Source organism: Gorilla gorilla, chromosome 17 (genome assembly GCF_029281585.2).
Source record: "Gorilla gorilla gorilla isolate KB3781 chromosome 17, NHGRI_mGorGor1-v2.1_pri, whole genome shotgun sequence".
Lineage (NCBI taxonomy): Eukaryota > Metazoa > Chordata > Mammalia > Primates > Hominidae > Gorilla > Gorilla gorilla.
The window spans coordinates 75,427,703-75,451,825 of NC_073241.2; the positions used below are offsets into that span (position 1 = coordinate 75,427,703).

The 24,123-nt window shown below is 41.1% G+C and overlaps 1 protein-coding gene across 6 annotated transcripts in view; it reads left to right on the plus strand.

Annotated features, from left to right (window-relative positions):
* The window catches only part of ARK2N (arkadia (RNF111) N-terminal like PKA signaling regulator 2N), a 91,272-nt gene that overhangs the window by 17,496 nt on the left and 49,653 nt on the right, over positions 1–24,123 (plus strand). For all 6 annotated transcript variants that reach the window (XM_055368150.2, XM_031003767.3, XM_031003766.3 and 3 more), the window contains exon 2: positions 22,612–23,396. In XM_055368150.2, coding sequence (XP_055224125.1) covers positions 22,682–23,396 — 715 coding nt within the window. In that variant the 5' untranslated portion in view covers positions 22,612–22,681. The remainder of the gene's footprint in view (positions 1–22,611; positions 23,397–24,123) is intronic.

Consider the following 24,123-nt stretch of genomic DNA (forward strand, 5'->3'; position numbering starts at 1 on the left):
GCATCATCTGTGGTTTTTTTTAAAGCAAAAGTGAGATTTAATAGATTCATTTAACTGTGACAAATCCAGTGTGCAACTGGTCTCTGGCCCAACTGGATCCAGCACTCATTTGATATTATCTCAGCACTGTTTTTTATCTCTTTGGATACTGGCTCTGTGTACTGCTTTTGGGCTTTATTTTCAGCCAGGCTTTCCTCTCATGAGGGCAGAGTTGACCCCCAGTAGCTCTCAACTAACTCATTTCCTCAGTATTGAGAAAAAAAATTAATAGACTTTATTTTTTAGATGAGTTTTAGGTTTGCAGAAAAATTTAACAGAAAGTACAGACGGTCCTCAACCCATTTTGCCCTGTTAACATATTGCATTAGTCTGGCATATTTGTTACAACTGACAAGCCAATATTGATACATTATTATTTATCGTTTATTTAATTTTTTTTTTTTTTTGGTAGAGATGGAGTCTCTACAAAACTTCATCTTGTGTTGCCCAGGCTGATCTCAAGCAACCCTCATGCCTCAACCTCCCAAGGTGCTGGGATTACAGGCATGAGCCACCACGCCTGGCCTGATACATTATTAAAGTTCGTAGTTTACATTAGGGTTCACTCTTTTTGTATTGATTAATACGGAGAGTCTATGTTGAATAAAACCAAATAACAGTTCTGTGGGTTTGGACAAATGCCTAATGCCAAGTAAAATATCTCCCACCAGAAAGGCACAGTTATTGCAATTGTTGAACCTCCATTAACTTGTCCTTCTCACCCAAAGTTCATAGGTTATATATTAGAGTTCACTGTTGGTGTTGTACATTGTAGGGGTATGGGCAAATTTGCAATGACATGTATCTACCATTACAGCGTCATACAGAGTAGTTTGGCCTAAAAATCCTCTGTGCTCGGCCTCTTCATTCTTCCCTTCCCCCACCCTCTGGCAACCATTGATCTGTTGTCTCTATAGTTTTGCCTTTTCCAGAATGTCATACAATTGGAATGATACAATATGTAGTTTTTTCAGATTGGTTTCTTCACTTTGTGATAGTATTCAAGTTTCTTTTGTGGCTTGGTAGCTCACTTCTTCTTATGGATGAATAATATTCCATTGTCTGGATGACCACAGTTTATCCATTCACCTACTGAAGGATAGTAGGTCACTTCCAATTTTTGATAGTATGTTTGCTTCCAGTTGGTTGCTTCCAATTTTTGGTAGTGTGTTTTTCAGCATTTTTGACTGAAAATCATAATGTTAAAAGAGCATAATTATAACAGAAGCATCCTTTCTCTTGACTTTACCAATTTATTGATACAGCTCATTATTATAGGATGTAGTGGTAGGTAGGATTTGCTGTAGAGCAGAGAGTGGTTAAGAATGTGGACTCTGGCTGGGTGAGGTGGCTCACGCCTGTAATTCCAGCAATATGGGAGGCTGAGGTGGGCAGATCACAAGGTCAGGAGTTCGAGACCAGCCTGGCCAATATGGTGAAACCCCGTCTTTACTAAAAATACAAAAAAAAAATTATCTGGGCGTGGTGGTGCATGCCTGTAATCCCAGCTACTCAGGAGGCTGAGGCAGAAGAATTGCTTGAACCCGGGAGGTGGAGGTTGCAGTGAGCTGAGATCATGCCACTGCATTCCAGCCTGGCGACAGAGCAAGACTCCATCTCAATTTTTTTTTTTGAGACAGAGTCTTGCTCTGTCGCCCAGGCCGGAGTGATGTGATCTCGTCTCACTGCATTCTCCGCCTCCCAGGATCAAGTGATTCTCCTGCCTCAGTCTCCCAAGTAGAGTAGCTGGGACTACAGGCCCGCCACCATGCCTGGCTAATTTTTGTATTTTTAGTTGAGATGGGGTTTCACCATGTTGGCCAGGCTGGTCTTGAACTCCTGACCTCAAATAATTCTCCCACCTTGGCCTCCCAAAGTCTTGGAATTACAGCAGACGTGAGCTGCTACGCCCGGCTGAGACTCTGTCTCAAAAAAAAAAAAAAAAAAAAAAAAGAATGTGGACTCTGGGGCCAGGTGCAGTGGCTCACGCCTGTAATCCCAGGACTTTGGGAGGCTGAGGTGGGCAGATTACCTTAGGTCAGAAGTTTGAGACCAGTCTGGCCAAATAGTGAAACTGGGCATGGTGGCACGTTCCTATAGTCCCAGCTACTTGGGAGGCTGAGGCAGGAGAATTGCTTGAACCTGGGCAGTGGAGGTTGCAAGTGAGCTGAGATTGCACCACTGCACTACAGCCTGGGCAACAGAGTGAGACTCTGTCTCAAAACAAACAAACAAAGAATGTAAGAATGTGGACTCTGGAATGACTTTATTTAAAATCCTGACTCTACAGTACTACCTACAGCATTGGCAGTATTGGTTCTGTGAGTTCATGCAGATTCCCCACCCCTGCTTTTTTTTTAGAGGTGGAGTTTCGCCCTTGTCACCCAGGCTGGAGTGCAGTGGCACGATCTGGACTCACTGCAGCCTCCGCCTCCTGAGTCCAAGCAGTCCTCCTCCTTAGCCTCCAAAGTAGCTGGGGTTACAAGTGTGTGCCACCACACCTGGCTGATTTTTGTATTTTTAGTAGAGACAGGGCTTCGCCATGTTGGCCAAGCTGGTCTCGAACTCCTGACCTCAAGTGATCTACCCGCTTCAGCCTCTTAAAATGCTGGTATTACAGGCATGAGCCACTGTGCCTGGTCCAGATAAACTTTTGAAGAAACCCAACCATTATACCATTGTCATCTGCAACAATTAACAATAATAATATAAAATAATTTACTGTCTAGTCTGTGTTTACTTTTTCTTTTTCTTTTTTTTTTTTGAGACAGAGTTTCACTTTTGCTGCCCAGGCTGGAGTGCAATGGTGCGATCTCGGCTCACAGCAACCTCTGCCTCCCGGGTTCAAGCAATTCTCCTGCCTCAGCCTCCGGAGTAGCTGGGATTACAGGCATGCGCCACCACGCCCAGCTAATTTTGTATTTTTAGTAGAGACGGGGTTTCTCCATGTTGGTCAGGCTGGTCTTGAACTCCGGACCTCAGGTGATCCACCCGCCTCGGCCTCCCAAAGTGCTGGGATTACAGGCGTGAGCCACCGTGCCCGGCCAAGACGGAGTCTCGCTCTGTCGCCCAGGATAGAGTGCAGTGGCGTGATCTTGGCTCACTGCAAGCTCTGCCTGCCGGGTTCATTCCATTCTCCTGCCTCAGCCTCCCGAGTAGCTGGGACTACAGGCGCCTGCCACCACGCCCTGCTAATTTTTTGCATTTTTAGTAGAGACAGGGTTTCACCATGTTAGCCAGGATGGTCTTGATCTCCTGACCTCGTGATCCACCCGCCTCGGCCTCCCAAAGTGCTGGGATTACAGGTGTGAACCACCTTGCCTGGCCGAGTTGTAAATGTTAAGCCTATTTTGCATTTGTAAGATAATACCACTTGTATTTTTGTACCTATTGTTGCATAAAAATTCTCCCAAAATTTAGTGGGGTGATATTAGCAATAAACATCATTTCAGCATCTGAGAGTCAGATATTTAGGAGCAACTAACTAGTTGGTCAGTTATGACTTTATGAGATTACAGTCAGGTTGTCAGCTTGAGGCTTCAGTTATTTGTAGACCTGATGGGCTGGAGGATCCATTTGCAAGGTGACTCACTCACATGGCTGGCAAGATAGTGTTGGCTTTTAGTGGAAACCTCAGATTCTTTCCATTTGAACCTCTCCAAGAGTGCCCTCATGGAATGGTGGCTGGTGTCTCCCAAAGGGAGCAATCCTAGAGAGAGAAGTGAGAAGAAAGAGAGCAAAGCATGTCAGGTGGTAACTATCTTCTTTATAACCTCATCTTGGAAATCATAGAACATTACTTCTGCCGTCTTCTATTATTAGAAGCAAGCCATCAAGTCCAGCCTGCATTCAAGGGAGGAGAATTAAGGTCACCCTTTTGAAGGGAGGAACATTAAAGAATTTGTGAACAGATAAAAAAAGATTTTAGCTTGTGTTTTGTGGCCATGAGTTATTTACATTTTTCCACATGCCAGATATACTTAACTCCCAAGATTGCCCAAAAGTCGTGTCCCTTTCTTTTTCTTTTTTTTTTTTTTTTTGGGACAGAGTCTGGAGTGCAGTGGTGCAATCATGGCTCACTGCAACCTCTGCCTCCCGGGTTCAAGCGATTCTCCTGCCTTAGCCTCCCTAGTAGCTGGGATTACAGGTGCCCACCACTACGCCAGCTAATTTTTGTATTTTTAGTAGAAATGGGGTTTCACCATGTTGGCCAGGTTTGTCTTGAACTCCTGACCTTAAGGGATCCACCCACCTTGGCCTCCCAAAGTGCTGGGATTACAGGCGTGAGCCACCACGCCTAGCCAAAGTCTTCTCTCTTTACAGCATTTAATTAAGTCCAAGTACGGCTGAAGCTTCTCTGGTGAGGTTCCTTGAATGTAGTTCCTTGATGAATACAGTTTCATTTGATCTGAAGACCTGTGAACCACGGAGAGAACTTACCTGCTCCTGTATATATACCCGACATATAATAGCCAGTTAGTCGTTGGATAACATCTATAGACTCTCTTTTCAAAAAGGGGAAAGCAAGAAGTACACTGGAGTCACTGATATATATAGCATTTCTGAAATCCAGGAGGACGTGTGTTGGTAGTTCCTTGATTAGGACTTATGATTCTGCATGATGTACTTTCACCTCTTTTATATTTTCCATCTCATATTTTTTGTATGCCGTTATGGGTATTTTCTTCAAATCTGTCTTTTAGTTTGCTAGTTTTCTTTTTAGCTGTGTGTAATCTGTTACTTAACCTGCCCAGTTTTTCCTACGATATTTCCATTTTTGAAAATTGTGGGCCAGGTGTGGTGGCTCACGCCTATAATCCCAGCACTGTGGGAGGCTGAGGTGGGTGGATCACTTGAGGTTGGGAGTTCAAAACTGGCCTGACCAACATGGTGAAACACTGTCTTTACTAAAAATACAAAAGTTAGCCGGGTATGGTGGTGGCGCCTGTAGTCCCAGCTACCTGGGAAGCTGAGGCACGAGAATCACAGAATCACTTGAACCCGGGAGGTGGAGGTTGCAGTGAGCCGAGATCGCGCCACTGCACTCCAGTATGGGTGACTGAACCAGACTCCATCTCCAAAAAAAAAAACTGTTTGGTTCTTTTTTAAATTTAATTTTTAGTAGTTACATTGTAATGCAGTTTTGAAAGATTTTTACATTGGTCCATAAAATGAAGAACTATGAGACAATATAATAAAAAGTTCATTCTCCCATTTTGATTCTCTACCTTTCACCTTCCTACTTTTCACAAGTAAGAATTACTAATTTCTTGTTTCCTTATAGATTTTTAAAATACGCAAATGTAGGTAGATTTTCTTCCCTCATGTTTTATACAAATACCATATTGTACCCACTCGTCTTTCTTCTTTTTTGAGATGGAGTTTTGGTCTGTTGTTCAGGCTGGAGTGCAATGGTGCATCTTGGCTCACTGCAACCTCCACCTCCCGGGTTCAAGTGATTCTCCTGCCTCAGCCTCCCAAGTAGCTGGGACTACAGGTGTGCACCACCACACCTGGCTAATTTTTGTATTTTAAGTAGAGATGGGGTTTCACTATGTTGGCCAGGTTGGTCTTGAACTCCTGACCTTGTGATCCACCTGCCTTGGCCTCCCAAAGTGCTGGGATTACGGATGTGAGCCACTGTGCCCAGCCTTTTTCCTTCTTAAAAATGGACCCTGGAGATCATTTCTAATACAGAAAAGAGTTCCTCATTCATAGTCCTTTTGTAGCTTAGTTTTCTCATGATAATCATAAACCTACATCTATAGTCCAGCTAGAATTGGAAGATGAGATGGGAAATATGGAACCCATAGAATTACAGCAAATGAGCACGCAAAGATTATGGATTTTAAAGCAGTCTGGGAGTAAATGAGATAAAACAAAATTAAATTTGAAACTTGCCCTCAGTCAATATTTAAGACCTTCTTGCTTGTTTTGCACCTCTATCTTAACTTTCATGGTATTCATGCCATCTTTTACCTTTCTATGGTGGGCTTATATGTTATCTCAGGCTGCACTACATTTCCTAGAAACTCCTTTCCTGTATCTTTCTTTTTAATTTTTAAAAATTATTTTATTTTATTTTTTTGAGATGGAATCTCTCCCTGTCGCCCAGGCTGGAGTGCAGTGGAGTGATCTCGGCTCAGTGCAACCTCTGTCTCCCGGCTTCAAGCGATTCTTCCTGCCTCAGTCTCCTGAGTAGCTGGAACTACAAGTGTGTGCCACCACACCCAGCTCATTTTTTTTTTTATTTTTAGTAGAGGTGGGGTTTCACCATGTTGGCCAGGCTGGTCTTGAACTCCTGACCTCAAGTGATCCACCCGCCTCAGCCTCCCAAAATGCTGTGATTACACTTTCCTGTGTCTTTCTTGTAAGGTTGGGCACAAGAGAGATTACTGTAGGAGATTTGGAGAGTGGCCATTTTGTTGCTTGTATACATTGTTGCTTATCTGTTGAGTCACCTCACTTCTTTGTAGTGAAGCAGCTTATGGGACTGCAACTGTTTAACTCTCCCCTGGATCTCCTTCCCAATCTTCTTCAGCTCTGCTGACTCCTGGGCCAGGTATATGTTTAGCTGTTTGACAAAGAGGTTTGGTTCTATAGGACATCTATACCATCAAGGTTAGAGGCAACAAGAACTAATACAGAGTTCAGTTTGTCCTGTGGACTTAAGCTTGTGTGTGTGATTTCTAGCTCGTTGTTTCTTGCTCTCTCCTACTTGTTCCTTGCTCTCTCCTACTTGTTCTCTGCCACATCCATCTTTCTGTCTCACCTGCGGCCCTGTGGATTTTAAGCGCCAGCATCAGATGCAAAGATAGCCTTACAGAAAGTTCTTTATTGTGTGTGTGTGTGTGCGTGCGTGCGTGTGTGTGTGTGTGCGTGTGTGCTGGGGGCAGAGGGTGTATTTTTAAGACCTGGTGGTTCTGTTTCTCTGACCAAACCTGAATTATTCATTTTTCCAAAAGACCACATTTGCTATCTATCTAATCAATCAATTTTATCAGTTTATGGAAACTGGGAGTCATTTATACTGAGTTCAGGATTTGCCAGGGACAAGATGTCAGATGTCACAGGATACAGTTTTTTTTTTTTTTTTTTTTTTTTTAAGACAGAGTCTTGCTCTGTCACCCAGGCTGGAGCGCAGTGGCGCAATCTTGGCTCACTGCAACCTCTGCCTTCCGGGTTCAAGCGATTCTCCTGCCTCAGCCTCCTCAGTAGCTGGGATTACAGGCACGTGCCACCACGCCCAGCTAATTTTTGTATTTTTAGTAGAAATGGGGTTTCACTATGTTGGCCAGGCTGGTCTCAAACTCCTGACCTCATGATCCGCCCGCCTCAGCCTCCCAAAGTGCTGAGATTACAGATGTGAGCCACCGCACCTGGCCAGGATGGGGTTTTTATGGTTGGGCTTTGGCACAGGTAGGGCAGCTGAAGTCTGGCTGTAGGTAGCAGTATCCATGAAGTGGCTTCTTATTCATTTCTACAGCTGCAAAGCATTGCATTGGAACTCTGGATGTTTTTTAGCATTTGCTGTCATTGTCCCTGCTCATTTTGATTACATCATTTTTTTTTTGAGACAGTGACACTAATGCAGCAGTTATTTGAGAATATCTTATTTCATCCTTAACTAAAGTGCCTAGCTCATGCTAACTACACACAAATAAATGCCTTTTCTGTGTTGAATGCCTTTTCTGTGCTACAAATACATGGGTGCTAGTAGGGCACTACTACGATTTTGATTACATCATTTTCTTTTTTCTTTTTTTTTTTTTTTTTGAGACAGGGTCTTGCTCTGTCACCCAGGCTGGAGTGCAGTAGTATGATCACAGCTCACTGCATCCTCAGCCTCCTGGTTCAAGCGATCCTCCCACCTCAGCCTCCCAAATAGCTGGGACCACAGGTGCATGCCACCATGTCCTGCTAATTTTCAAAATATTTTTTTGTAGATATAGGATCTCCTTATATTGCCCAAGCTGGTCTTGAACTCTTGAGCTCAAGAGATCCTTCCTTACCTTGGCCTCCCAAAGTGCTAGGATTGCAAACGTGATCTACTATGCCTGACCTTGGTTTTGTTTTGTTTTTTAATTTTGAAATACTTTTCATATAGGCTTTCAAAAAAATATGTGTAGGATGATTCCTTGCAGGTTTGAATATGTATTTGTAGTTTCAACAGACTTTGTGAAGTAGACTTGTTTTTTTGTCCATTTTGGACTTTTTTTTGTCCTATAAACTCTATTTGGTTAAATTTATGTGGTGGAGATTCTGAGATCCTAGGGTGACGATGCTTTCCTTCATTGCGGATTTCTTTGCTTTTTCAGGGTTTCTTGACCACATGGACAGTGTAAATTTGAATTCTAGATCCAAGTAATAATAAGGAAGTAGTATCAAATTTTCTGAGTTCTGATCTCCCAGCATTGACCTACAAGTTTTTTGGTAAGCCCTCTGTTGGCAGGTGTTTTTTTTCCCCCTAGATCTCCCTTTCACTAGTGGTATAAGCTACTGTGAGAGTCCCAACTCATGGCAGGAATATCAGATCTAGTTTTCTTTTCTTTTCTTTTCTTTTCTTTTTTTTTTTTTTAAGACCTAGTCTCACTCTGTTACCCAGGCTGGAGTGCAGTGGAGTGATCTCGGCTCGCTGCAACCTCTGCCTCCTGGGTTCAAGCGATTCTCCTCCTTCAGCCTCCTGAGTAGCTGGGATTACAGGCGCGCGCCATTACGCCTGGCTAATTTTTGTATTTTTGGTAGAGATGGGGTTTCGCCATGTTGGCCAAGATGGTCTCGAACTCCTGACCTCAGGTGGTCCACCTTCCTCAGCCTCCCAAAGTGCTGGGATTACAGGCATGAGCCACCATGCCTGGCCTAGATCTAGTTTTCTTAACTTTGCCCTGGCCTAAAGCTTAATCTTCTGTTCTCAAACTAGTATGGTATTTGCTCCCAGGACAACTCTAGTATTTCTAGGTTGTTTTATGTCCAATTTTTAGCTCACTGTTGTGTCTGTTGGGAGGTACACTTTGAGTTTTTCTTACTTTGTTGATAGTTCACAAAATATTAAAAATGTTGCAATTTCCTCAGGATCTGATTGCCCTTTTTGGGTAGCATGCACACTAGCTGAAAAGTGCTCTACTAGCACCCATGTACTTGTAGCATAGAAAAGGCATTCAACATAGAAAAGGCATTTATTTGTGTGTAGTTAGCATGAGCTAGACACTTTAGTTAAGGATGAAATAAGGTATTCTCAAATAACTGCTGCATTAGTGTCATTGGAGGGATTATAGAGAAGGAAGAGACTATATTTGTTTGAAGAGATTGTGTAGACTATATTTGTGTGGAGAGGCTGAGGAAGTTGGATCACCTGAGGTCAGGAGTTTGAGACCAGCCTGACCAACGTGGCAAAACCCCGTCTCTACTAAAAATACAAAAATTAGCTGGGCGTAGTGGCGGGTGCCTGTAATCCCGGCTACTCAGAAGGCTGAAGGAGGAGAATCGCTTGAACCCGGGAGGCAGAGGTTGCAGTAAGCAGAGATCGCTCCACTGCATTCCAGCCTGGGCAACAGAGTGAGACTCGGTCGCAAAAAAAAATAAAAATAAAAAAATAAAAAAAAGAAAAGAAAACTAGATCTGATATTCCTGCCATTTTCTTTTCTGTTGGAGACTGAAATAGAAATATGTAGATCATGTATCTTCTAGATATGATGGACTTGGAGAGAATACTGTTTTACTTCCACCAGAATGACTAAAATAAATGCCTGAAACAAACAAAAAACCAACCATGCTAGTGTTGGTAAAGCATGAAAAAAACAGAGACTCTCAGACATTGTTGGCAGGAGGACAAATTGATGGAAGCATTTGGGAAAACTTTCTAGTAAAGCTGAACATAAGCATATTCTATGACTTAATCTAGGAGTTGTATTAACTCCTGGGTATATATACAACAGAAACATGTGCAAACGTGCACAAGAAGACATGTATGAAACTTTTCATGAATGCATTGCTCGTGATGTCCCAAACTGAAAAAATCACAAATGTCTATCAAGAGTAGAATGGATAGATAAATTGTGATATAGTTATACAGTGGAATACTTTGCAGTAATGAAAATAAGCTGCTGTTGCATACTGTTGCATGGATGAACCTGAGAGACATTGTTGAACTAAAGAAACTTGACACGAAAATAAAAGAACAGGCAAAATGATTTGTGATAAATGTCAAAAAGTGGTTACTTTTTAGGGTGGGTAGTGACTAGAGGGGACACGAGGGATGCTTCTGGGGTGTTGGGAATGTTCTGTATATGGTCATTACGTGGATATGTTCATTTTATATAAATGTGTCAGGATGCACACTTAACGATGTACATTTCTGTGTGGTAATACTACAATCAAATTTTTCCTAAGGTTTTTTTTTTTTGAGACAAAGTCTCACTCTTGTCCAGGCTGGAGTGCAAGGACACGATCTCAGCCTCTGCCTCCCAGGTTCAAGTGATTCTTGTGCCTTGCCTCCTGAGTAGCTGGGATTATAGGCATGCACTACCATGCCCAGCTAATTTTTGTATTTTTAGTAGAGATGGGGTTTTGCCATGTTGCCCAGGCTGGTCTCAAACTCCTGGGCTCAAGTGATCTGCCCGCCTCGGCCTCTCAAAGTACTGGGATTACAGGTGTGAGCCACCACAACCCCCAAAAATGTTTAAGGAGTCTGACTGATTTGATTTAAAGAGCAGAGAACTCAGCCCTTAGTTTGTTTTTTAGTGGGCTTATATTCCTTTTGAAAATTTGTGGGCATAGATTGAGTTTTTATGGGGAGGGAAGTGGGTAGGAATTTAAATATTGAAGGTAAGAATAGACCTGCATGGAAAGTTGATCTGTAGTATGTGTCTTATAGACTTATTTTTATGTTCTTTTTTTTTTTTTTTTGGTCACAATTACAGAATTTTTAGTATCAATTTTATATAAAGTGAAAGACTGCAGTAATCTTAGAAAAAACTGTGATAAATTCTATTCAAAATACCTTGTTCTCTCATTCTCTCAAGGGAGATTGGTATACACCCTATCACTTGATATTGAAGCTAAATTAGATAAATAGCATAAGGTTTCCTGTTAGGCCCAGTCCTAGATTGCAAGGGAATCAACATGATCACCTGTTAGGCTTTCTTTTTTCTTTTTTTATTTTTTTGTAAGCCTGAATTTCTGTGACAGGAAAAGTACTATAGCCTCTTGTGTGCAAAGGCTTTGTTTTGTTAGCAAAACATTGACCTTCTTTAAAGTTGCCTTTCTTTTTTGGTCTAAGTAGAAAGCATTATTTAATTCAGTGTTGCTTTGTAAAATAAAGCAACATCGAATTCATGAATTATCTAATATTAATACTTTTGCATGTGGAGCAGCAATATAAGTTAACTGGTTCATGTAGACCATGTTTGAGGCATTAGCTGCTTGTGTTTCTTACAATTCTAGGTTGGTAATATAAAATAAATAGATGCAAGAATGCTAGCAGTTAGAATACCCTATTTTACATGAATGTAGAGGAAAATCTTACTTAGAAACATATCATTTAATGGGCTGTGCTTTTGTCAGTTTATGGTGTCAACTTGTGGTTTCAACTGAAAAGGAAAAGGTCTTGTGGCAACAAAAAACTTGTAACAGCAGATGACTTTTGCATTCCTTACATTAGGAAGGATGATACAGTTTTAGTTTATTCTTTTTTTTTTCCCTGCTTTCTTTTTTCTTTTTTTTTTTTTTTATTTTGAGACAGAGTCTTGCTCTGTCGCCCGGGCTGGAGTGCAGTGGTGCGATCTCGGCTCACTGCAACTTCTGCTTCCTGGCTGGGACTACAGGAACCCACGACCACGCCTGGCTAATTTTTTGTATTTTGGTAGAGACGGGTTTTTACCATGTTGCCCAGGCTGGTCTCGAACTCCTGAGCTCAGGCAATCTGCCCGCCTCGGCCTCCCAAAGTGCTAGGATTGCAGGCGTGAGCCACTGTACCTGGCCTATTCATTTGTTTTAATGGGAGCATTATATCATTTTAGTGATGTTAAAGGATGGTTAATGATGGTTGTTCACAGGTAATACGGAAAGGGGTAAAAAGCAAGTCTTAGTTATATTGAGTGCTTAATGATTTTATGCATTGCTATGTCTAAATCTTCAGGAGGATTTCCGATAGTGCTTGGTCTTTGGTAAGATTCCATTAATCATGGTCCTTTCTTACAATCTGAGTCTACAGGAAGTTGTTAACAATCAAAAAAGAGCATTTCGAGAAGGAATGTTTTCTCTGTGTTTTACGGGTATGTCTTATTTCCCTCCAAAAATAATTCCTTGCCTATCAGTTTATATATGAAAACAATTGGTTCACATCTTTTGAACTTTAATTTCTGTTAAAGTCTCTTCTATGTTCACTGTGGTTTTTCCCTGGATGAACTGATGTATTTAACCATCATCTGTCCTTATACCAATGATGTCAAAATCTGTATTTCTATATTTTTGAGACCTGTGGGTTGTTTTGTTTTGTTTTGTATTTTTGAGACAGGGTCTCATTCTGTTGCCCAGGCAGGCATTATTTAATTCAGTGGCACAGTCATGGCTCACTGCAGCCTTGACCCCGTGGGCTCACACCATCCTTCCACCTTAGCCTCCCTAGTAGCTGGTACTACAGGCATGTGCTACCATGCTCGGCTAATTTTTTTGTATTTTTTTTCTATAGGTGGGATTTTACCATGTTTCCCAGGCTGGTTTTTAACTCCTGGACTGAAGCTACCCTCCCACCTCTGCCTCCCAAAGTGCTGGGATTACAGGCATGAGCCACTGCCCCCAGTAGAGACCTGTGTTATGAGGATTATCCAGTCCAAATCCAAGTTGATTATTTCTCTACCACCAAACTTGTTTTTTTTCTTTTTTTTTTCTTTGCTCTGTCTCCTGGGCTGGAATGCAGTGCCATGATCATGGCTCACTGCAGCCTCAACCTCTGAGGCTCAAGTGATCCTCCCATCTCAGTTCCCTGAGTAGCTGAGACTACCAGCATGCACCATTACACATGGCTAGTTTTTTAATTTTTTGTAGATATGGAGTCTCACTATGTTTCCCAGGCTGGTCTGGAACTCCTGGCCTTAAGAGAGCCTCCCACCTCTACCTCCCAAAGTGCCGGGATTATAGGGGTGAGCCACTGCTTGGCTGTACCACCAAACTTTTTACTCTTCCTGTAGTCTACCTGTAGTCCCCCAAAGAGTGGTCTTCAGCCCTATTTTTTCTCTTTTAGAGAACTTCCCTGATCTGTGATGAAAACTTGTCTCCTCTTTCTTTAAAATATCTTCTCTCAAATCTGACTTTACTGATACTGTTTGATCTCATTTATGGGTAATTTAAATAATCATTTCATCTCAGACATTAAATACTAACTCTTTGAGAATCACTCAGGTGAGTTGTTGGAGATACTTAAAACATAGTCCTTGTTTTGTTTTTTTCCCCCTGCTATCAAACATTGAATTTATTACCTTTATCTTACCGTATGTTAGTACCTTTTAACCCACTTCTCTTCATTCTCCTCCTCTCTCTGCCATAGCCTTTCTTTTATTTTTATTTTTTTGAGACAGGGCCTCACTCTGTCACCCGGGCTGGAGTGCAGTGGCATAATCACAGCTCACTGCAGCCTTGACCTCCCAGGCTCAAGCCATCTTCCCACTTCAGCCTCCCAAGTAGCTGGGCTGCAGGCATGCACCACCATGCCCAACTAATTTTTAAATTTTTTGTAGAGACAGGGTCTCACTGTGTTGCCCAGGCTGGTCTTGAACTCTTGGATTCAAGCAGTCCTCCCACTGTGATTTCCCAAAGTGCTGGGATTATAGGCATGAGCTGCTGAACGTGGTCAATTCTTACTGATTTCAGTGTACACATAAGTGATCCTTCTGACGCTACTCAGTAAGTCATGTGAGGAACTCTCCTGTAAGATTTTGTCCACTACCTTACCTCAGTCACCTTCTTCCACGGTTGTACCCTAACCAGTGCTTCTTGAACTATCCATTGTGAAGGACTAGTATATTTTTATTTCTAGTCCACTGTGGATTGATTATTTTATAACATATGATAAAAATTGATTACTAGGTAGCTGAAGTACTGATTTTGATTGTTGTAACAATATAAAGTTGCTCTAAGTTTCTCAGTAATTACTCAGTTTCTATACTTTTTTTTTTTTTTTTTTTTTTTTGAGACGGAGTCTAGCTGTGTCACCCAGGCTGGAGTGCAGTGGTGTGGTCTCAGCTCACTGCAACTTCTGCCTTCCGGGTTCAAACCATTCTCCTGTCTCAGCCTCCCGAGTAGCTGGGATTACAGGCGCATGCCACAGTGCCCGGCTAATTTTTGTATTTTCAGTAGAGACAGGGTTTCACCATGTTGGCTAGGCTGGTCTTGAACTCCTGACTTCATGATCCACCTGCCTTGGTGTCCCAAAGTGCTGGGATTACAGGCGTGAGCCACAGCGCCTGGCCTTTTATACTTCTTTCACTGCAGGTGTACATTGATTTACAGACAACACTTTCAGTAGCATTGTTTTAGATCCTGTCAGTTATCAATAACTGCAACCCTTCCATAATCTGTTCCATTCACAGCACTCTTGGATTCTATCTTTCTAGCTCATTCTTTACAGTACCCTGATTTCAACATTCTTTGGCTCTGTTGGGATGTCCATTCCATTGGCCTACCCCATTTTTAGTGCTCTGTACTTTCTTGATGTGATCATTAGAATGATTTCCTTGCATACGCTCTTGCTTCTTGCTTCGTTCTACTTGTTGGGCAAAACTAAAATTCTGGTTAAATCCAACTTTTACCTTCTCTGCACTTGTATTTATGCAGCTGAACTTGAAAGGAGAAAAACATATACCTATATACCAGTCTTTAAGTTCATGGCTACAATCCTTAGAGTGGGCCCTTACTATTGCCTGGAAATTGTATTATACTATGTTGTACTTCTCTGGTTCTTTCACTTTCCTAGTACTGTTTCATACCTAGTCCTCTGATAAACTTCAGTACTACCTCATTCATCCTCACCTTAACTAATGACCTTGCTTTATGCTTTAAGAAATTTGCAATCCAGGGAAAACATACACAGATTCTTATAATGTTTATCATTAGTCCATGCAAAATTAGAATGATGCCTTTTTTCTTGATAATATTTTTTGTGTTAAGGTCTGTTTTGTGTATTACAGATAGAGATAAATCAGCTGGGATGGTAGTTGATTATTTGATTTTCTGTTCTTAAATCTTTTTTTTTTTTTTTTTTTTTTTTTTGAGATGAAGTCTCGCTCTGTCACCAGGCTAGAGTGCAATGGCGTGATCTCGGCTCACTGCAGCCTCTGCCTCCCAGGTTCAAGCAGTTCTCCTGCCTCAGCCCCCCGAGTAGCTGGGATTACAGGCATGTGCCACCATGCCCAGCTAATTTTTATGTTTTTAGTAGAGACGGCGTTTCACCATGTTGGCCAGGATGGTCTCGATCTCTTGACCTTGTGATCCATCCACCCTGGCCTCCCAGATGCTGGGATTACAGGCATGAGCCACCATGCCCGGCTCTGTTCTTAAATCTTTTATGTGTCCTTATGTATGTGGAATGGACATCAGACAGTTATAGTATACAGTTACTTAATTAAATTGTGCAAAGTACTGTGAAGGAGGATAATGTGGGTAATATGCATTTCATAGGGGTAATATTAGTATGTAATTTTACCAAAGGCTAAAAATATTAGCCTGTATCATTTACCAAAGGGTTATTCTAATTTCTGAAGGGTAGCCAGCAAGAGGATAGGTACAAAATGAAAATGACTGTGAAAGGCCAGAGATCTGGAAAAAACTCTTTTTATGTGACATTCTTGGTAGTTGGAGGGAGCTAGGGTGTGAGTGGTCCAAGATGAAAACTAGAAAGGTGGGCAGGGGTTTTGAGCAGGGGAAAGCAATCACATTTTCCCTCTTAAGTTTGTGTTAATCCCATTAGTTTGGAAATTGAGCATTGTGAATTGTTCTGACTATATGAATTATTGTACTCAGCAGTTTTAATCTCTGTCAGATTCTCTGTAGCAGATGTTATAATACTTCTCCACTTTTTTTTTTTTTTTTTTTACAAACCCCCAAGCCTGCCTTCTTTTCACTTTGTATTAAGCTTTGCTGACCAAGAAGGAGGTCTGATATGAACTTCCTCAACTTTTCTCTTCCAGATTTTCACAAGTAACCTCATTCAGCTTTATACTTTATAGTTCCTGTCTCCTGTTTGAGCACTGTATACTGCTTAAATTCCATGGTTTAACTCTTTGAGCTGTACACATCTTTTGTCATCTTAGTTTCTTAAAGAGTACAAGGGCTAAAAAGTGAATTCATTTTCATTGTCCATAATTAACAACCTGTTTTTTGTTTTGTTTTGTTTTTTAAAGATGGAGTCTTGCTCTGTCACTCAGGCTGGAGTGCAGTGGCGTGGTCTTGGCTCACTACAACCTCTGCCTCCTGGGTTCAAGTGATTCTTCCGCCTCAGCCTCCCGAGTAGCTTGGACTACAGGCGTCCGCCACCACACCCGGCTAATTTTTGTATTTTTAGTAGAGATGGGGTTTCACTATGTTGGCCAGGGTGGTCTTGAACCCCTGACCTCATGATCTGCCTGCCTCAGCCTCCCAGAGTGCTGGGATTACAGGCGTGAGCCACCGTGCCTGGCCAACAAACTGTTTTTTCAGATTATTGCATATAATCTGTTTTCCTCCACATTCACCACTGATCAAAAAGCAATATTTAATCCCCTTTTAAAGGGAGAGAAAAACATCAGATAAATCTCAACTTGCCTTTACCCATCCTCCTCTACCCTACCTTCTAGGACTTAAAAAAAAATACTTTCTCTCATGAAGAGAACATATTTACCTTGTAGAAATATTGTTCTGCCTGCTATGTAGAGAACAGGTTGGTGCATAGGAGAAAGACTGAGTTTGAAGAGACAGGTGATGATAGTCAGTACTATTGAAAATAAATGATGGAGGTTGTGTCTAGAGTGGTGACAGCGGATATGGAGAATAGTGGACAGACTAGAAAACTATTAAAGAGGTGGGATTGATAGAAGTTAGTGAATGATGGACGTGGTGAATGATGGGATTCAGTGAGTAAAGAAGAAGGCATTGTCAAAGATAACTCAGGCTTTTGACATGAGCAACTGAGATAATAGCAATAGTAGTACTATTTACTGAGCTAGAGAAAGCCAGAGAAGGAGCAGAGTGGGGTAGATCAGAGATGATCTGGATTTGAATATGATGTGATTGTGGTACCTTTCCAAAATCTAAATACAGATGTCAACTGGGTATTTGGGTGGACTGGTATAGAGCTCAGAGATCTGAGTTGGAGAAATAAAATTACTAGTCTAGGGATGGTATTGGAAAATGTGGGTTTAGAAGAGCTCACTTTGGGCCAGGCATTGTGGCTCACACCTGTAATCCTAGCACTTTGGGAGGCCGAGGTGGGTCGATCACTTGAACTCAGGAGTGTGTAACCAGCCTGGGCAACATGCTGATACCCCGTCTCTACGAAAAATACAAAAATTAGCCAGGCATGGTGGCTTGCACCTGTAGTCTCAGCTACTTGAGGGGGCTGAGGCAGGAGGATCACTTGAGCCAAGGAGGCAGAGGTTACAGTGAGCCAGGATGGCGCCCCTGCATTCTAGCCTGGGCGACAGAGTGAGACCCTGTCTTAAAAAAAAAAAAAAAAAGAACTCACGTTGGTGGATGGGAAAAGGACCTAGACCTAGGATTAAATCCTGAGATTTGGTAGAGGAAGTTAAGCCTACAAAGTAGATTGGGAAGGACTAGCCAGAAGAATAGAGAAACCTTGAAGCCAAAGAAAGGCATTAATTGGTTTAAAGAGCAGAGAGAGTCGTCAGGCATAAAATGTTGCTTAAATATTAAGTAAAATTAGGGCCAAAATATGTTGGATTTAGAGATAGTGAGGTCATTAATGACCCTGGTAATAAATGTTCCACTGGTTTTTTTGCTTTTGTTTTTATTTTTTGAGACAGGATCTTGCTCTGTTACGCAGCCTGGAACGTACTGTTGCAAACACGGCTCATGACAGCCCTGACCCCTTGGGCTCAAGGCATTCTCCTTGCTGAGCCTCCCCAGTAGCTGGAACCACAGCATGTGCCACCATGCTCAGCTAAATTTTAAATTTTTTGTAGAGATGGGGTCTTGCCATGTTGCCTAGGCTTGTTCCACTGGTTTGATAGAAGGAGATGTCAGATTGCATTGGGTTGCAGAAGGGAGTGTGAGAGTTAAGGAAATAGAAGTTTATACAGCTCTCACAATAAGATTGACTGTGAAAGACGAGCATGATACCTGGAGAGGGAGATGTGAGATTGAAGGTGATAGGTCAAAGGAGGATTTCAAAAATGAATGAATGGTCCAGTTGGGTGTGGCAGGTGGACGAGAGCCAAGGAATAATCAATAATGTAAGATATTAGGGAAATGAGAGGGGGATGAGCTCTAGTACTCATGTAGAGGAGGTTGCGTTTAGATTGGAGGGAAGAACAGCATGGGGTAAAGTGCTGTTCTAATAGGAAAAATGTTGTGTATTTATTACTTCACTGAATATAAATTTACTGTCAACATTAACCCAGAGGGTTGATAGCCTTTTATGCCATTTATGTGATGCAATTCCTATTTGACAATTATATCATTTTATACTGCTAGCTACTTGACTGTTCCTACCAGAAAAACCTATTTTTTTCCCCTTGACCAAAAACAATATATGCAGTAAATAATCTGGTTGTGTGGAAAGATTAATCTTTATGTATGACATCATTTCCCCCTGTGGTTAGGGCACTTCGTTTTTATTCCACTGAAGGGAGTTTAGTCAGAGCTTATATTTTCACTTTCTGTGACTTTTTTCTCCTGTATTTAATTAATTATAGCAAAATTCCACTATAGGAAGAAAGCATAGTAGAATTTATTGACTAAACTTGACCCAATGAGTAGTCTAGTGTTATGGCCCCAGAAAAGCACAACTTCTTTTTCTTCAGAAGACTTTTATGTCAGAGTGGATTTTTGAATAGATAATGTTTGTATACGTTACAAATTCAAGAGATACAAAACTGCATATCGCACTGTCTTCTCCTGTTCCCTTATTCACCTGCTTTCCTTCTTAACTGGTATTACTATTTTCTTAAGTATCTTTCCAGAGTCTATGCATCTACAGATAAACTCATGTAAATATAGTTTTGTTATTTATTTACATAAATGCTATAATGTATCTTTTTTCATTAAAATTGCATGAGAACTGTTTCTTACCTCTCTATATAAAGTGCTTTCTCATTTTTTTAATGGCCACATTGTATGAACATACCATGATGAGCTAACTTTTGTCCTGTTTCTGGTCAATACTAGTCTTTTGTGATTGATTTGAGCATATTTAAGTGGTTTTGACTGCAATACCGGTTACTAATTTAGGTAGTATAAATTAAATCTCAGTTAACACTCAAATTTAAGGAACTTGAAAGATAATCATTAAATTGAATGATGTGCCATATTGTCATTTTTTTAACAGGGAAAAACAATCTAGATTTACCTGTTTTATCCACACAACTTATTTCTTGAAGAAACAAGCGTTGTATGGTCATTTTAGCAAATTTACTTTTTAGTCTGATGCTGTATTATGTACTTTGAAAATATCCAGTGCTGCCTTCTTTCACAAATTGAGACTTTTGATGCTTGTCCTATATAGCTGACATTAATTCCATCTGAGTATATTTTCTCAGATATTTTAGCTTTAAGAAGAATTTTTTTTTTTTTTTTTTGGAGACTCTCACTCTGTTGCCCAGGCTGGAGTGCAGTGGCGGGACCTCGGCTCACTGCAAGCTCCACATACCGGGTTCAAGTGATTCTCCTGCTTCAGCCTCCTAAGTAGCTGAGATTACAGGTGCCTGCCACCATGTCTGGCTAATTTTTGTATTTTTAGTAGAGATGGGGTTTGACCATCTCGGCCAGGCTGGTCTTGAACTCCTGATCTCATGATCCACCTGCCTCGGCCTCCCAAAGTGCTGGAAATACAAACGTGAGCCACCGTGCCCCGCCTTAAGAAGAATCGTTATTCCAGAATATACAATTTGAATCTCCATAATAGAATTAACTCTCATTTTTATTCAGTTAGAAAATCTTGGTCCCCCCCACTGCTAAATTTGACTGGCTTAAAAAAAAGAACTTGGGTTTATTCCTCATACCTGGGGGTATTTTGTATCTGTGAATATTTTATTTCGTGTTTGTATTGACAGCATGCTTTATTTATAATGGTCTCCGTTGGTTTAACTGTTACTCCCTCTGTTGGCTTTCAGAGGTGTTACATTTTTTTGTAATGGTGTCAGAAAAAATATTTATGCTGATTTTCACTTAGCCTCCAACATTAGTATTATAATTGATACAAATATGCTTGTGAAGTAGGCTACACACAAGATTGTTTTATTTATTTTTTATTTATTTTATTTATTTTTTTGAGATGGAGTCTTGCTCTGTCACCCAGGCTGGAACGCAGTGACGTGATCTTGGCTCACTGCAACCTCCACCTCCCAGGTTCAAGCAGTTCTTTTGCCTCAGCCTCCCGAGTAGCTGGGACTACAGGCGCTTGCCACCATGCCTGGCCAATTTTTGTATTTTTAGTAGAAACGGGGTTTCACCATGTTGGCCAGACTGGTCTCGAACTTCCAACCTCAGGTGATCCACTTGCCTCCGCCTCCTGAAGTGCTGGGATAACAGGTGTGAGCCACCACTCCTGGCCTAGGATTGTTTTAAATTAACAAATGTTTCAGTGGCCATGAATGTTCTGGTTTCCATGAATGTGTTAAGGAAACTTAATCAGAATACCTGTTTTATCAACAGCTGAGAACAGGGCTATGAAAAACAACAGACATATAGAATATTTATGTTTGTATTAAGCAAAAAGTGGGCTTGGCATGTTAGATCTGTTTTAAAGGATTTTTCAAATATTTCCTAGTTTTTGTCTGCTATAGATTGAACTATCTAGGTAACTTGATGGAGTGAGATGATGGCGATGCCATATTGCACCTAGCATACCATATAGAATAATGGTTATGTGTGTCTGTGACCTATGGACATGATAGTTGCTTTCTGTAATGTAACACATACAGGGCAAGGTATTTACTTGTTTTCCATATTTAGCATCCTCTTTAAAAACCACCAGATTTTCATTAGGTTCTTGGAAACTGCGACTTTAAATGGAACAAGATACTGCTGGTCTTTGAATGATGTCCTTTAGTTATAAGGTTAATGAGAAAAATTGGTTTTGTTAAATGTCATTTCACTTAAAGTCTCAGTTTCCAAGAACCTGTTGACAATGTTAAGTAAGGACTTAACTGTATATAGGTCATAAGCTTTTGAGGTTAAATATTGTGTCCTGTACCTGTATGGTTAATTGGAGTTGTATCACTCACAGTGGTGGTAGAGTGTTAGGTTCTAAATTTAGCATACAAAGTGTACAATGGGTGTAGAGTATTTTCTCTTAAATCCCTTTATTCATTCATAGAGTATACTAGGCTTTCTGGGTTCTGTATTTAGTGACCATTGTGGATAAAACACCTATTTAAACAGTAGACTCAAATTCAGCATGATGAGGTATGTGGGAGCTAGGTAGGATTGAGGAAGCATCAAATTCTGGCCTTTCATCTTAATGCTTCACTAGAGCAACTCCTATTGAGGGGACTGCAGACAAGTTGGATGCATAGTATTTGGTTGCTCATTTGCCAAATGCATGTAGTTGGAGTGTGTTTGTGTTTTTGTTTTTTTAAACATAAATGTAGGGGCCAGGCACGGTGGCTTACTCCTGTAATCCCAGCAGTTTGGGAGGCCACAGTGGGTGGATCACTTGAGCTCAGGAGTTTGAGACCAGCCTGGGCAACATGGTGAAATCCTGTCTCTACAAAAAATACAAAAATTAGCCGGGTGCGGTGGTGTGCGCCTGTAGTCCCAGCCATTTGGAAGGTTGAGGCAAGAGAATTGCTTGAGCCAGGGCAACGGAGGTTGCAGTGAACTGAGATTGCACCATTGCACTCCAGCCTGGGTGGCAGAGTAAGACCCTGTCTCAAAAACAAACAAACAAACAAACAAAAACATTTGATGTTTCTCTGTTGTAACTGCCCTCCTCCCACCTCCTTTCTTTTTGGATTTGAATGTAAAAGTAGTCATTCCAGGTAATGCATTTCTAGACTAGTTTTAAAGCATTCTTTTTCATTTATATCAAAGTCAATGAATGCATATTAATTATATCAGAGTTTTGAAGATTTCTTTGTAGAACACTTTAAATAAAATTGTAAACTTGAAAATGTTCATTACATGTTGGCCTTGCAAGTTAGAGGATTAATATTATGGCATTTTTAGTAGCTCAGTATGCTTAGATTTTGACCGTATTAAGTCCTTTGAATTTGACTGTTGATCAAACAAGCAGATAATAATATATATATATTTTAAAGGCCTGTGTAATAGTAAGTTTTGCCCCAACCACTTAGAAAGGTAGGCATGTTGTGTTGACTAAATAATCTGGCATTCTGTTTATTGACTTTGTGTGTTTTTGTACAGGTTGCTTTCCTGTTGCATCTTTGATATCATTTCCTAGACTCTACTCCATGATTTAACTTGAAATTCTGAAATGAAGATGGAGGAGGCAGTGGGAAAAGTTGAAGAACTCATTGAGTCCGAAGCCCCACCAAAAGCATCTGAGCAAGAGACAGCCAAGGAGGAAGATGGATCTGTAGAACTGGAATCTCAAGTTCAGAAAGATGGTGTAGCGGATTCTACAGTTATTTCTTCAATGCCCTGCTTGTTGATGGAACTGAGAAGGGACTCTTCTGAGTCTCAGTTAGCATCCACAGAGAGTGACAAGCCTACAACTGGCCGAGTTTATGAGAGTGACTCCTCTAATCACTGCATGCTTTCCCCTTCCTCTAGTGGTCACCTGGCTGATTCAGATACGTTGTCTTCCGCAGAAGAGAATGAACCCTCTCAGGCAGAAACGGCGGTAGAAGGAGACCCTTCAGGAGTGTCTGGTGCCACAGTTGGGCGCAAGTCTAGGCGGTCCCGATCTGAAAGTGAAACTTCCACTATGGCTGCCAAGAAAAACCGGCAATCCAGTGATAAACAGAATGGCCGAGTCGCCAAGGTTAAAGGTCATCGGAGCCAAAAGCACAAGGAGAGGATCAGGCTACTGAGGCAGAAACGGGAGGCTGCTGCAAGGAAGAAATATAACCTGCTGCAGGACAGTAGTACCAGTGATAGTGACCTGACTTGTGACTCAAGCACGAGCTCATCAGATGATGATGAAGAGGTTTCAGGGAGCAGCAAGACAATCACTGCAGAGATACCAGGTAGAGGATGTTTTTTAAACTGACTGTAAAGTACCTGATGGCATTTCTCAGCTATCAGGTTCAGTTAGATGAGTGACACTTGAAAAAATCCAGGAGACCTGCAGCTCTGTGTAAATTTGAAGACTGCAGTCTATTAACAAGACATGGCCAATTTATAAAACCTGTTCTGAGGTTTCCAGTGCACTTTAGCACATCAGGAAAAAAAAATTAAATGGTTAATGATAGGGACAAGATTATTTTTAAGTAATGGAATTTCTCATAAGTCTGTCTGTAACACATTACCTGAACTCCCAATCATTGCCTTTTTGGCACTGCTTAGATTTAATACTCACTGTTCGGCATCATTACTGAGTACATTCTCCTCAGGAATAGGCACCTTGCTTTATTATATAGCCTCTGCACTTGAGCTTATAGTGTCTGAAATAACACATTCTATCTTTTGTTAAAGTTTTCTAATAATTTTTCCTCCAAAAACAGTAGTTTTATGTGTTTCCCCCATATTCAATGCATGAGAAGCTAGTTATCCTTGTTACAAATCTTTCTATCCTCACGTTGAAAAGAATGTCTTTCTGAAAAATTTCCCATTAGTTCCCCAAGTTTTAAAAAAGTTTGTTAGAAATCCGCTTGTTCTAGCTCTCATTGGTATAAGGGTCTGTAATTTATTACATATTTGGTAAATCTGCTTTCCCCATTCTTATTGCATCTGGTACTGTGTACTATAATACAA